Source organism: Paramisgurnus dabryanus, chromosome 14 (assembly GCF_030506205.2).
Source record: "Paramisgurnus dabryanus chromosome 14, PD_genome_1.1, whole genome shotgun sequence".
In the NCBI taxonomy this organism is placed as follows: domain Eukaryota; kingdom Metazoa; phylum Chordata; class Actinopteri; order Cypriniformes; family Cobitidae; genus Paramisgurnus; species Paramisgurnus dabryanus.
The window spans coordinates 20490531-20505850 of NC_133350.1; the positions used below are offsets into that span (position 1 = coordinate 20490531).

Here is a 15320-nt window from a genome sequence, read left to right on the forward strand (position 1 = left end):
TCCTGACTCACATGAAGTATGCACATATATTTCTTCAAAATATTTGTTTGGTTGTATGTTCGCGGAGTATTATCTTGATTTAGTAAAGAGGTCATTTTGGCCTTTGGCATTTGCATCAAATTTGAATAAATCCGCTAAAATCAGATCAAGGTGACAGCTGAAGCCAAATGTCAACTGAGGAAGCGTTCAAAGGTCTGTTGTTCTGAATTATCCTTGTCCACGTTTATAATGGTTATTTGGTTTTGCTTTGGCCCACAAAACTGTTTTTGTCAAAGCAATGTTTACACCTATAAGCTCTTAAAGATAAAGAAACAAAGAAGCTGTGTGACTTATGGCGCTTTTCCATTGCATAGTACCCCACGGTTTAGTTCAGTTTGGGTCGGGTCAGCTCACCTCACTTTGGCGTGGTTAGCTTTTCCATCAAGTTTAGTATCACTTCGTAGTGGGAGGGATTATAGGCGTGTCGTTATATTTACGCTGCCTACTGCTGTGACATCATACACGTGAGAGCGTTGTTGTACATTCCCATACATTCATTTATTTCTCAGCTCCACAAAATTAAAATTGGCCACCACAAATAGATGTTTGCTCATCGCGTTTATAACTACCTCTGTCTCACATGACAGTTTCTGTTCAAACACCCGACCCGTGGCATCAGTCGACGGCGCTCCGCTGAGCCTCATTCAAATTGCATTTAAGCATATATAATGTGGACGTGCACGTCGCGAATGTGCCGCCACAAACTGCAAGTCTGGAAAAAACTGTTATGGTGTCCCGGATTCTCAACCTGCGGATGTTTTTCATCGCTAAAAGGGTGTTTGGAAACTTATAGCAGAACACAGATAACAACATGTTTGCTTGAGACAGCGCAAGCTAGCAGTAAGCTAAAGCTAATATTTACATTATAGCGATGACGTGACGCTTCTCTCAGACCAATCAGTGATCTACAGTGTTTTCGCGTCACGTTTGGTATCAGCTCGGGTCGCTTGGAACCCCAACCGAGGTGGTACGAAAAAAAGTATCGGGTACTACGTACTGCACCCAATGGAAAAGCTCCCAAAAGTAAGCTGACCCGACCCAAACTAAACTAAACCGTGGGGTACTATGCAATGGAAAAGCGCCATTACATACAAATGAGTACTTTTATGCAAACACCTGTCTTATTAAGTAACCACCTTCAATTTAGTTTAACCAGGGATGATCTGTTAGCATAAGTCATTTTCGTCTTTTTAAGTGCAAATATGTCTCCTTTCTGTGTAAATTGGGCTTACTATACAGTAGATAGACTATTAAAAAAGAGTGTTATTGGAAAAATGGCCAAATATTCAGATGTGCGAACTTCTGGCATTTTAAAGAAATGATAAAGGTGTCTGAAGTAAAGTAGGCCAGATGGATCCTTCATAACATACTGTAGTATCTAGAAAAAACCTACAGTATAAGGTAGTGGGTTCAGTAAGGGTTATCACACCTTAGTTAACTTCAAATTCAAGAACATTTCAAGGACTTTCCAGGTCCAATACCCTCAAATTCAAGGACTAAATATGGGGACACATTTCAAGTGACAGCAAGGTTACATCGTGTTACCTTTTAAGATACATTGTTACAGTTCCCTTTTGAGGGAACTCGCGCTGCGTCACTACGGTGACACTTTGGGGACAGCTCCAGTGCATCTGAATGTGTATATCAAATTCAACCAATGGTGAGGCTTAACAACAAAGACAGGGTGACGCGGGAGCCAGGAAGTATATTGCTATCTGAAATATTGCCAAAGATGGCGTTACAGGGACGCAGGAAGTACGGCAAGGGAGACGCAGCGTCTCATTCCTTTCTCATGGAACAACAGTTACATACGTAAACCGAGATGTTTTCATGTGTCAAACATAACTATGCAAAAAAGCATTTTGGTATGAATCAACATTTGCATACAGAAGATATAAGCATTTAAAGCAAACAGTTTATCAAAATACTAAAACTTTCAAGGGCCTTGAATTTCCCCCAGATTCACAAACTTTCAAGGATTTCAAGGACCTGTGGGAACCCTGTTCAGTGGATGTTTGGGTAAGTTTTGCCCATTATCCAATTGATTCTTTGAATGAATCAAGTGCCAGACATTGCAAACAATAAGCTGATAAATGGTGCTACTGTATATCTGTGGGAATGATTAATTTTTAGTGATTTCCCCTTAAGGATTTTGTTATTACAGTATTTTTATCTTTATAGATCAGACATCAGAAGCGTCATCCCTCATCTTTTCAACCTCATGTTGTTTGAAACTCGTGTGACTTTCCCCATGAAGCATAAAACCAGTCTTTATCAAAATGTCAGATCTGTTTTTGGAAATGCATTATAAACCCTGGCTGTGGCTTTTTTTAAAGATTTGAACTCAGGTCCCCTTTGTACAATAAAATGAATTGCACCAATGGACCAAAACATCTTGCAAAGTACAACTATCATGTCTTATCTCACTTCAGACCATAAAAGGTAGACGATGCCTCTAAGTGAAGTAACATCTAAATGTGATTTTGCACATGAGTGACATTACATTCTGGGTGAGGTGATATATTTGTGGTTTCCTACCGTCTACACAAGAGGGTTTGTTTCGTGTAGTCCCGGCCACTTTTCCCGGTAAACACGAGCACTTCACCGTCTGCGAGCGTTCTTCAATGCGGTTCTTGTTGCAACATCTGTGTGCTGCGATGACCTCACATGTTCCTCCCTCTGTGAACGAAGAAACACATGCATGTATGCATCAGTGGCAGAAATCTTTCAGTGCATGGTAAGTAACACCTTTGACATGTAACGTAGGTGTACATATTTCATTTTGCAGACATATCAGATCGCAGTGATGTTCACATTTATAAATTCTTTAAGAGAAGAATTAGATGTGCACAGGAATGTGCTGAAGAGGAAACAGGTAGCACATGGCATACAAGAGAGAAAAACAAGTATTGCATGGTAAAATATCCAATGGCGGCCGGTGACTTCTTTTTTCGAGCGCTCGATGCGAAGTTTGTCACAACATGTATGTAGCCCGTCATGTGTGTGGATCGTACTTTCAAAATATGTGTTCTGTGCGTCGAGTGATCCTATGTGCATCACGTGTCTTGTCAAAGTAAGTGCCTGCTGCAGACGCGTCTAAAGGATTAATGATAAAAGAGACACTAGCGTTTGCCAGATATTCATATAATCTTATGCGTAATCAGAGTTTACTGTTAAGTGAGTGTCTTGCGTGTATTTTGGGAACGTGAGCGTCTCTTTTATCATAAACGGTTTTGGTGTGTGTAGCAGGCACTTATTTTGACAAAACACGTGATGCACATGGTTCACATGACGCAACAAACACATATTTTGAAAACACGAGCGACACTCCAAACACTTATTTTGATTTTGAGCCCCTCGGATGAGCAGTCATGAGATGCCACTGGCAATATCCACTGATGGCAAGTATAGTGAACCTAAGAGCAGTTTATTTAATGCAAAATATAAAGAAACACAAATATATCCATAGACTTAGCCTGGCATGAAGAACACAAAAAAATCTACGGTTTCATTTGAATATTAGAGGAGATAATGTCAAGCCCACCCCAATCTAAAAACACAGAAACAAATAAAGAAATACATTAAAAATGTGTGATTTATGTTTGATAGTAATATTGGTGACTATATTAAAGCATGATGGCTTACGGCTATACTGTAATATTCAGTCTGATGTTTATTTATGCACAATGAAGAAATGCAGATATTTGAGTAACTTGCTTATTGTATTGAATGACTTTATTATGTCTGGATTTTATTTAATCTATGTCTGGTTATTTTACTTATGTCTAAATTTATGTGTTTCTGTATAGCTCAGTGGTAGAGCATTGTGTTATAAGTGCAAAAAGTCATGGGTTTGAATCCAGAAAACACACATACTGATAAAAATGTATGTACTAAATAATGCTGGGTTATTTTAACCCATTGTTGGGTCAAATATAAACAATTTCTGGGTTCATTTAACCCAACATCTGGGCTTGTCCCTTTCTGACCCAACGCTGGGTTGAAAATAACCCACCATTTTTTTGCGTGAACAGAAAACCTTGCATTTCACATCTTGATGAGTAAATATTTATTATTAATAAAATATAATAAATAAGATCAAAACACACTGCTTCCACAAAACAAAAACATTGAACTTGTGAACATCTTTATATCTAAGAAGGTAAAAGCCAATCAAACAAAAAATCTAAGATGTGAATTGTCTGCTCTTTAATTAGATTAACTTCCAGAGTCATCACTTAAAACAGCATTAGAGCAAATGGCCCTTGTAAAAAGCCTCTAAAGAGAAAATTATAGGCTCTTCTAGACTCTGAATGCCTGGCTTTCCATGTAATTACCATGTATTCTTTCTTTTCTCCACGTGGCAAATTGCCCTTGAAGCATGCTGATTATCTTATCTCAATGACGAGCCTTTTACCCTGGATGGATGTAAGCAAGGGCCTTAATGTGGAGCCCCGGGAGATGATGAGAGCTGCCGTGGATTCGTTTGGTACGCAAATGTAGCCACATATGGTATTTTTATGACTATGTAAGTGAGAGTCCTTTATTGAGCTGAATAATAAGAAAGTACAATTATGATGTCTTTATGGTCATTAGCACACTCCCTGCCCTTTAAAACACACACAGGATATTGTTGCGTGATATGCACTGCGGCAAAAATGAAACCCATTGTGACAAAAAGAAAAAGATCAGAATGCACAAAGAGGTACTAGTGGGTCACCATAACAATAGAAAGCCCCCTTAGGAGAACTGGGGGGAGTCATGGGGGGCTGATGATAGGTAATGGTTTCTCATCGAAGATTGGGCTGAGCACACAGCACCAACCCCAAGAAATGAAAGAACAAGGAAAAAGAGGTGGACGAAAAGAGGAAAAGAAAGGAAGGGAGAGGAGGGAAGGAGGTCGACAGCTCCCTCGCTGGGTCAGCCTGGGCTGGTTGAGTAATGACAGAGCTGTTGTAAGCGCTCCTCTCACGCAATTATAAAGCGTCCAGGTAATTCAGCCAGTGGGGTTGCTGTGGATAGGCCCTTCATCAGATGTCCCCGTTTCCCAACACCCGCGGAAGCCCTCTTTATCTTCCCCTGACAGCTGTCCACCCGCCCGCTCTCACTTCCCACAATTACAGCAGAACTCATGCGAGGACATCAGGGAGAAAAGTGCACCATACTGACCAGAGCGAGAACGTTTGAGGAGGAAAGATTGTTCGCCCCATTTCCCACCAATCTGAGAGGCAAACTCTCAAAAACTCTGATTTACTGTGTATGAATACAAATCTTCAAACCTGCTATATAGCTTCAACCTATATATATATATGCAAGCTTTTCATGCTAATCTTGAGTTCCTATAGAGTAGTATTACATGCTTCATATTTCCGAGTCTTTCATTTATCAGATTTATAAAAGACATTTGACGCTAATTTACATACCCATACCTGTCAACCCTCCAGGATTCTACCGTATTGTACCGTTCTTTCCCGCTATCATCCTGTTTAAACCATTTCTCGTATTTCTCTCGTATTTTTTGACTAACTATAAAAAATCTCACTGGCCGTATTTGATGTTTGCTACATTCACCTCCGGTAAAGCAGGCGGCAGTATATCTGTTACATATCACTCAAACGACACCTGCCAATCAAACAAGAAGAAGAAACGCTTCCCGAGGATGGGTTTGTGGCCAGGTGTGCCTTTTTTTATTACTTTGCATGTAGGGATACACTGCTGTTTGTGCTTTAATACAATTGTTATACACGACCTATGAGTAGCCTATATCAAGTCACTTGCAAGAGAGCCATACAAACAATCAATCAATGTATACACTGCAAAAATACTTTCTTACTTAGCATTGTTGTCTTGTTTTCAGTACAAATATTTAAAAATTCTTAAATTAAGATGCATTTTTTGATGAGCAAAATTACCTTAGAAAATAAATATAGTGTTTAAATAAAAATATCAAATTTAAGTGAATTTATGCTTAGCACAAGCAAAAAATCTGACAATGGGGGTTAGAAAATTGTACATAATTTTTTTCTTGAATTAAGAAAAAAGTAAATTTATTTCAAGATTTTTTTGCTTGCTTTAAAGTCAGAATTCAAATATTTTTTTCACCAGTGGCCCTAATCCTCTTCCGTACAAATTCACTTAAATTTGATATTTTTTGTCTAAAAAAAGTAAAATTATTTTCTTAGATCATTTTGCGCATAAAGTAAATGCATCCTAATGTAGGAATTTTTAAATATTTATACTGAAAACAAGACAACAATACTAAGTAAGACAGTATTTTTGCAGTGTACCCATCCATTCCCTTGCATAGTAATGATGGTGGGGGGGATGTTAGGGTTAGGAATTTTTCCATTATTTTCAAATCCCAATGTTGACAGATATGCTTACCACCTGTGGTTCTGACTACTGAACGGGATATTTTATCCCAGGCACCACTCCATCATCCAGATATAAACCATTGGCAAATCCAGCATCAAATTGGGCAGTGCGTCACTAAAATACCCCAAACAAACATAAACCATTTCGCAACTCGAGAAAAACTTATTGGCGTGCTTGTTCTTGCTCTCTGTCTGGTTGACATGTGGGCCTGCTTTTTCAGGAAAATTGCCCATAAAAGGAATAAAGCAAGATTGTTACGTATGAATCTCTCATGTTCGAAAAAAAACTTTCCGAAACTTGTACGAACCCTGGCGAAGTGTATTCGGCAAAGAAATACTCTAACTGCTTTTTTGACACTTTGCCTATGTTAGCATGAGAAGTTGGCTCTTTAGCAGTGTTTATAAGTCAGAATGCTTGAAATAGAATTGGACCTCCCCTTTACCAACAGTTTTGAGTGAGCATGATTTGAATTTTCATCTGTATAAAGTTACAGAATGACTTTAGAAGACTGTAGCCAATCCAAAGTGAGAAAAAAACAATAGTCTGAGAAGAGGTGAGCAAAACTATATTATTATTTTATATTTATGATATGCAATTCTGAAAAACTACCTACCATTACCTTTGTACCCATCCTTATCAATTCTGCCACATTTATTTTCATACACAGAAGTGCGCCTCCAAAGAAAAAATATGCGGTGTGAAATTTCAGAGTGCCAGAGTGGAAGATAGTGAAGATAAAAGTTTTTCTTTGCACTTCAAGTTCCATTTTTTCAGACTCCTGCTTCAGTGTTATGCAAAAGTGAGCAACGGAGAGCATGATTGCAGCATCCGAACTGTCATTCGGACATGATGCGTTTATTTGTCCGAACATGTCTGGCAATGCATTCTCTCTATCGGTTCTGATGACCCATTAAAACATTCACCCCAACACACGCCTGACAGTATTACACAAAAATCCTGACAGCTCGCTGCTATCCTCTCCGTAAGCTGACTCAAAGATGCATGTGTGCTCACAGAACCTGAAACCCACAAAATGCCATGACAAATCCCACAGGGCTCCATATATTTAACCTCTTCAAACTGCTTTAAATGCCTTATCGACTATTTTACTATTTCCTGCTTTCGAGGGTCGTCTGAAGCTGTCTGGTAAAGATTCACACACTCGTTCGGTCAGTGTGAATTATTTCTCCCAGCGAGGACGCCAGTCCTAAATCCCGGTCATTATTGCAGGAAGCGGATTTCAATAAAGATTGGAGAGGGTTGTCAAGCGGAATAGGCTCTTTATGGCTTTAACTAATTTCTTCATGTGCTCTGCATATAATCTCGTTGCTATCTATGAAAAACATCTGTGCTATTGGTAGTACCTATTGTGTTCCTGTTGCTCAATTTATACTTCCGCTTTAAATGTAAGACGCAGCACATAGTCACATACTGTACCCTACAACATATCCTGATGGGCACTTGTGGGGGGTTGAAGAATCAACTACCCAATTGCTTCTATTAATCATTGTAAAAGTATTGGGGTGGGGGGTTGCAATTGCTCATTTTGAAACTATGCCCCTGCATGAAACTATATTTAATTTATTTTGCTCTATGTAAAAAGAAAAACCAAGCCCTACAGCACTTTACAGACAACACATCTGTTTTATGTGCAAGGTCTTGGCTCAAATCACAAACACCGTGACACAGAAAGGTCTATTTCCTTCCATTGTATCTCATTGAGTTTGACTGTAATGACTTGTGGTGAGTCTAATGGAAGCTAATAATAGGTTTACCTTCCGTAAAAACTCTGCCATTGGGATTTAATGCCTTTTACATCTCGTGGCAACATAGGCAGGCATGTGTGTGTGCGTGTTTGTCTGGCTGCTGGTTTAATCTGTGTGTATGTTTGTGTGTGATGGTGAGAGATCAAGAGGGAGGACAGAGAGGCGGCTCTTGCGCGCCCATCAGACAGGTGGATGGTAAACCATCCTGCACTGGCACCATCTGTGCCCAGAATTAGTGTGAAGTAATGACACCTCAGGACTGTGAGCAGAGTCAAATGCTGAATATCTTAGAGGACAAATGGCCATTTCAGCCCTGCTGCTGAGGCCAAACTCGTGCGCCCCATGTTTCGGTTAGCTACAGGTAATCATCGCTCCATTACCTGTGTGGCTGTGTAGGCACAGGTACATCTGTTCGCTTTAATGATTGAGTGATTTGGTGCCGAGCAAGATTCCTTCAAGCAATAATAGGATGCCCCATACCAGGAAAGCTCTGCTTCTTGTTTGAAGTCCAAAATTAACAGTTGCCAAGTGCAACAGCTAATTTAATTAAGTAGGCAAATTAATCAGTTTCAGGTCTGTAACTTTATTAGGAAGTGCAACATTATGGGGTTTAAGGTAAACTGCATTAAACAAACATGAAATGGAAAAATGAACATCGGTGATATAAACAATTTTGTGAGATATACATTGATTAGAAAATTGAATGAATGCATGTGATGCCACCATTTAAGGAATTGACTGCAGTTACGCCCACTGAGCGGCAAAAAGTCTGAGCGAAGGCATTAGTGTGTAGTGTAAAATCTACGAAAGCATGGAAAAACGCGTCTAAAATGGGGAACAGTTGTAATTCGTAAAAATGTACAAATTTGGTCGTACAAATTCATATGAATTAACAGGGTCATAAAATATGTAAGAATTCCCATTTGAATTTTGGCTAATTTTGTTAAGATGGTTTTATCGGACGCACAGGGTTTGTCATGGTTACGCGTCTGGACAGAACTTAATTTCCTCTGTTTGTTTAATGGTCTGGCTAGTGGCTAAACTGAACAAATACCTTGTCGAAAATAACAAATGTTTTGGTGATCATGGATCAACACTAAGTGAAGGGAGGATTGGCAGGTGATCTTTAGTTAAAGGAATACCCTTTTGCCATATTAAACTATGTTATTACCTCAACTTAGACGAATTAATACATATCTATCTTTTTTCAATGCGTGCACTGTACAGCGCATCGTGAATGTGTTAGCATTTAGCCTAGACCCATTCATTCCTATGGCACCAAACAGGAAAGCCACCAAACACTTCCGTGTTTTCCCTATTTAAAGACATGAGGAGTTATACTAGTAAGTATGGTGCCACAAAATACAACTTTTTTTTGGTACCATAGGAATGAATGGGGCTAGGCTAAATGTTAACGCATTCATAACGCACTGTACAGTGCACGCATTGAAAAAAGATAGGTATGTATTAATTCGTCTAGGTTGAGGTAATAACATAGTTTAATATGGCAAACGGGTAGACTATTCCTTTAACACTGTATACATTATATAGTAAAAAAAATTACACAGTAACGTAAGCTCAGTGTAGTTTTTGATATACTTTATCTAAGGAACTAAGGTAGTCTACTTGTTTAGATTGCTTGTTATTGTAAATAACTACTTTAATAGGACTTAAAGGCGCTCTAAGCGAATAATGTGCGACGTCACTTCCTGTTGATGTTTGAACTGTTTTCAAACAGACAGAGCGTAGCTAACTCCTCCCCCTCCCCCTCCCTTCCGTGCTTTCATGAACGCGCCCAACCCCCACCCCCAAATCCTTCTTGCCGTTTATTGGCTGGAATACTTTGTTTTGTTTTGTGCTGGCTAGGTTTGGCCATTTGTTGATATTGCCGTTTGTGAAGCCTGGGCTGTCTACAGAGATCGCGTTTTTTTACAGTTTGATCAGCGGACAGGCAGCAAGCAGATAGTGAGGAGATGTTTCCGGTATGTAACAAAAAATGTTTTATGGTCTAAAACGCTTCAATTCGCTTAGAGCACCTTTAAGTTACGTTTGTTCCACAAAAGCCGTTTGTTTATGTTGTTACTGCTGAAATACACAAATATGCAAGAACAGTTATATAATTCACTTTCGTTATCACGTCTCGAACAATAGATTATATAATTTTTTTAATTGAGCTTTTCATAAACAGAAAAACATCAATAATCACGATATGTTCAATAATTATAAGTGTCAGAAACAAAACCTCACCCCTTCATTCGTAGATGTTATACAGTAAGTACAAGTCATGCAGATTGTACAAAAAATAAATAAATGTGTATGTGATTGACTGCGTAAATACATGAATATATAAACATACAGTAAGAAGAAAATAAAAAACAAAAAAGAATATATAAAGTTACTTTGATAGTATACAAATTAAATATACACCTACGTATATATATACTGAACTATATATACCTACATAATTATACATATATGTGCATAAAATACATTTACACACCCCATATACCCATACAAACACATATATATCTACGTGGCTATATCAGATTTGTTTTTACACATATTGCAAAGTACTGTCAGGCATTGTGGTCAATAACAACAAGTTTACTTGCCGTTGGCAGACAATGTTAATTTTGGACCTTGTTACTCTTTCCCCAGAGGTTATTTTGAAGGTGAGCTGCATCAATCAGAGCAACACTGGTCATTCGTCCCATCAGGCTTTTCTAGACCTGAGGTCATTACAGTAATACACATAGAGATTGCCTTTAAGGGAATCAATGCTTTAGTGTTTTTGGAAAGTCAAAGGCTAATTAAAAGCACAGTAATGAAGGACTGTGGTGCGGTGCATCGAGGCAAAGAAATCAGAGTAATTAAAACAACTCGCACGCATATACGGTACTGTACAACACTGCTCCTTTTAGCATGTTTTTGCTGAATATATACACAACATTACCTATTTTATTAATATGTACAGACGTAAACACAATCATAACTCACTGAATCATTCAATAGCGAAGCCAGGTCTAGGTGTAAATGCTTTCTAGTGAAGTAAATATATTTTTCTTATTCCTAAAAACACTATTTCAGAAATGTTTGCATATACACACAAAAGCCTTAAAGGGTACCAAATAAATGCCTGGATTTTATTTAACACACAATGACCTTTTGTGAAAACATGCTCCAATGGTGGGGCATGATGTCACACTTTAATGGGGTCTGCCATTAATGAGCTAGTAAAGGCTTTCTAGACAAAATATTAATACAAATAAAACAAAATGGAAGCTATTCATGACATTTCATGAGATTCACCTGTTTTGATTTTTCTGTGTATAATAATACTTACAGTTACTAAAATAATTGCTCATTTGAAAGCCGATATGGTTTAGTGATAACAAGCCATGACAAACTAGATAACAAGAAGAGATGTGTGACTCTTGTCTCTGTTTTCACCTTGTAGTGTTAATAACACAGAATGTCATACCTGACAACCCAATGCAATCGTACCTGTGATTTTTCACAAAAACGTAAGTTTCATAACCATCGTGACTAATCACATGCCCTCATGACATAAAGCCTGCAATGTACAATAAGAAGTGTTTTTTTTTTTTAGAAAAGTTAAAAGGTATGAAAAACACTCTGATTAGAAAGCCTAGCATTGAATAATACATGTTTTCAAAGGCAAACAGCAGCAGTCTGGTTAACCAAACTAATTCACCATTTCCATCAAAGATGTCTTAATTAAACCTGAGCCGGGAGGAAACTGATGCTTTAAATGTTAATTTTTTTTAAATGTGCAAAATATTTAATCTTTTATAAATTCTCTCTCTCTGTTCCTTTTTCTCTTCTTTCAGATTTAATTGGTTAGGGACCCGGGCCAGAACAAAAGTAAACAAAACAAGAAAAAGACAAATGGAAGCATTTCATCAGTTTGAATCCAGAGGACAGAAAGTAAATAACAGCGCATTCATCTCTGGATCATTGAAGGGAAGCTATTGAAATTAAGATAAGAAGATTAGAAAATAAACGTTATTAATCTCAACAGAGATAAAAAGACAATACTTGTGAAGTCCCCAACGCTATTCAAACAAAAAGTGTCTAGAAATAAGAAAAGAAGAAGAAAAAAATAATCATTATCTTACATTATACATGATTCATTAAAAAGTTAAAGCGATACTCCAGCTAAATATCAAAACTACCCCATGATTTACTCACCCTCAAGCAATCTGAGATACTAATGTCTTTATCATCTTCATCATCATCTTTTAGATGAACAGTGGCGCTCGGTGACTTCTTTTCCGAGGGGTACGATTAAAAAATGTGTGTTCAGGGTGTCGTGTGTGTGGCTCGTCATTTCAAAATATATGTTTGTTGCGTCATGTGAACCTATGTGCATCACGTTTCATGTCAAAATAAGTGACTGCTGCACTCGCGTCAGAAGAGATGCTCACGTTCACAAAATACTCACAAAACACTAACTTAACACTAAACTCTGATTACACATGAGATTAAGCGAGTATCTGGCAAATGCGTGCTTCTCTTTTGTCATAAACCCTTACGATGCATCTGCAGCAGGCTCGTATTTTGATATGAAGTGTGATGCATATAGGTTCACATGATGCGCTGAAAAAATATTTTGATTTGACAAGCCACAAACATGACAAGCTAAATATGTTTTGATGAGCTTCGCATCGTTTGCCCTCGAAAAAGAACAGGTCGCCACTCCAGACAAACACAAATGGAGTTATTTTTAATAAATGTCCTTGCTTTTACAAGTTCATAATTGGAGAAAACAGGGATCAGGGTACAACTTGTGACTTTGAAGCCCAAAAAAGTGCATCCATCCTTCACAGAAGTAATCCACACAGCTCCAAGAGGTTAGCAAGGGTCTTTTGTGGTTAAGAAAAAATATCCATATTTTTTAACTTTATAAACTATAAAACTAGCTTCCAGAAAAAACGCCATCTTGGACTCATGTGGTTCACAAAAGTCACTGTGCAAGAAAAATCATGGGGTAATTTGGCTGAAGTATCCATTTAATTTGACTTTATAAATCACAGGTATGAATTTTACAGGAATGTGGTTGATTTTTAGACTCTTCAGCCACTCAAATTTAAAAGAGTCCGCTATTACACTTTTCAACCCCAGATCAAGCCCATGAATTGGATTTATGTGATAAAACCAGCTGCGGCGCTTTTTCCCAAAAACATGCAGCATCAAACAGAATGTGAAGCAGCTGTTCAAATGCATTTATGTTTAATAGCATCAGCTTTCAGGGCTGGCAACCAAAATTTAGCTTCTCATGTTTAAATCACGGAGGATGCCCATCTGATGTTTAATAGAAGAACCCACTTCTTACAGCTTAAAATGAAACCAAGAGTCTTTTCCGATCTCAGTGGAATCATCAGATAACCCCAGACATGTTGCTCCCTCTGGGCTGACATTAATTTTGCTCACGACATATTTCGAAAAAATGTGCAGGGAAATGAAGCGTGAACGGTACAAAGACGAAACGTGCGGTCGTCTGCAGCAATCTCGCAGCTCAGGTTGGAGAAGATAAACACAGATCATTCAATCTGAGGGCTTTTAGGAGGGATTTTTTTTACAAGTGTATACATACTGGATCTCGATGGTTTTTCACGTACACCACAACATATCGTTTATTTACGGCATGTGAAGTATTTACTGTTGCCTTTTATGGAGGATGCATTATTGTGTGTTATCTTGCACATAACAGTTGTCTTTCACTATAAAAGCCTGACACAACTGACAAGTTCAAGCACATGGTGTGCCCCCTGCACCCAGCACTTTAAATATGGCTGGGTATGAACACATGCTGGGTTAGAAAATTACCCAATGCTGGGTTAAAAATGACCTAATGTTAGGTTGTTGTTATGCAACCATGGCTTATAATAACACAGCCATTAAAACAACCCAGGCACTGGGTCAATTTGAACCCAGGGGTGTGTTCTGTCCAAAATTGACCTAGCATGGGTTAAATGGGGTTACCCAAGCCATTGTTAGAGTGATGTCATGCACATGTTAAATAACATGAAATAAACTTTAATATACAAAATGTAATACATCTTAAACAAAACTGGTAAAACGGCTGTAAATTCATAGCTTATTACTCAGGTTGTTTTATTTACATTTAGCTACTTTTCATATTAGGTTAATAAGAGTGTATTTCACATACTGTATATAATGGTTCTCAAATGGTTTATAATGCTGTGCCTCTTAAACTTTAAAAAGTAATTGCAAACCAAATTGTACCTTCTTTTCTAGAATGTGCCTGCTGGCCATTTGGGCATACATGATGTATGGTGTTGCACTGCCCAAATTCACAGGCTGGATAATCTCCATTAGGTCTATAGAGCCCAAAGCCATGAGGGTGAATCAGCACTGACTCACAACGTAACAAAATATATATGAACAGCCCATTGATAACAGCATTAAAGAGGCTGTTTGAGGCTAAATACAGTCTGTAGTATCAACAGAACAGTCTGCTGCGGATTTACCGCCTGTCTCATAGCACTTTCATGATGGATAGCTTGAAGCAACAAACAGTTCACGCAAATGAACATGACATGTAGCTCTTTCTTGGATTTTTCTGACAGTTATAAAGCATATGTGTGTTTTTAGACTATACACCCACTCATGGTGTCTTACAAAGGAATTCTCTCGTCTGTTCCCCTTTATTTCGTTATACATACCCACAATCCCCTGCAGCTGAGGTCTGCCTCCCCAAAGAGGCAAACCAAGCAAATACATACACAAGTAAATACACATAAGCTAGTGGACACATGTACCAGTAGACACTTGGATCAGAGAAACAGCATGCACACATACAAACATAGCCTGAAGCAAGTCGAACAAGAAAATGCAGAGAGCCTGAATATATTTCAGACGTTGCCGTGACCTCGCCACGGCTGAGTTACAGAGCAACAAAAGTCCAGTCTGTTTATTTACACGTATTTACACTGATCTCTCAAGAGTTTTCCCAGACCTGTAATGCCAGCAACATTCATACGCAGTCAGTGCTTAGAATCTGAAATATCAGCTTTTACGAGGGATGGAAATTATAGTGCTTAGATGCAAACTTATCATTTTATCAGATTTTTATTCGGATTCTGCCAAAAAAGT

The 15320-nt window shown here is 38.2% G+C and overlaps 1 protein-coding gene across 4 annotated transcripts in view; it reads right to left on the reverse strand.

Moving 5' to 3' along the window:
* The window catches only part of tafa1b (TAFA chemokine like family member 1b), a 197903-nt gene that overhangs the window by 30389 nt on the left and 152194 nt on the right, over positions 1–15320 (reverse strand). For all 4 annotated transcript variants that reach the window (XM_065241535.1, XM_065241532.1, XM_065241531.1 and 1 more), the window contains exon 3: positions 2578–2718. In XM_065241535.1, coding sequence (XP_065097607.1) covers positions 2578–2718 — 141 coding nt within the window. The remainder of the gene's footprint in view (positions 1–2577; positions 2719–15320) is intronic.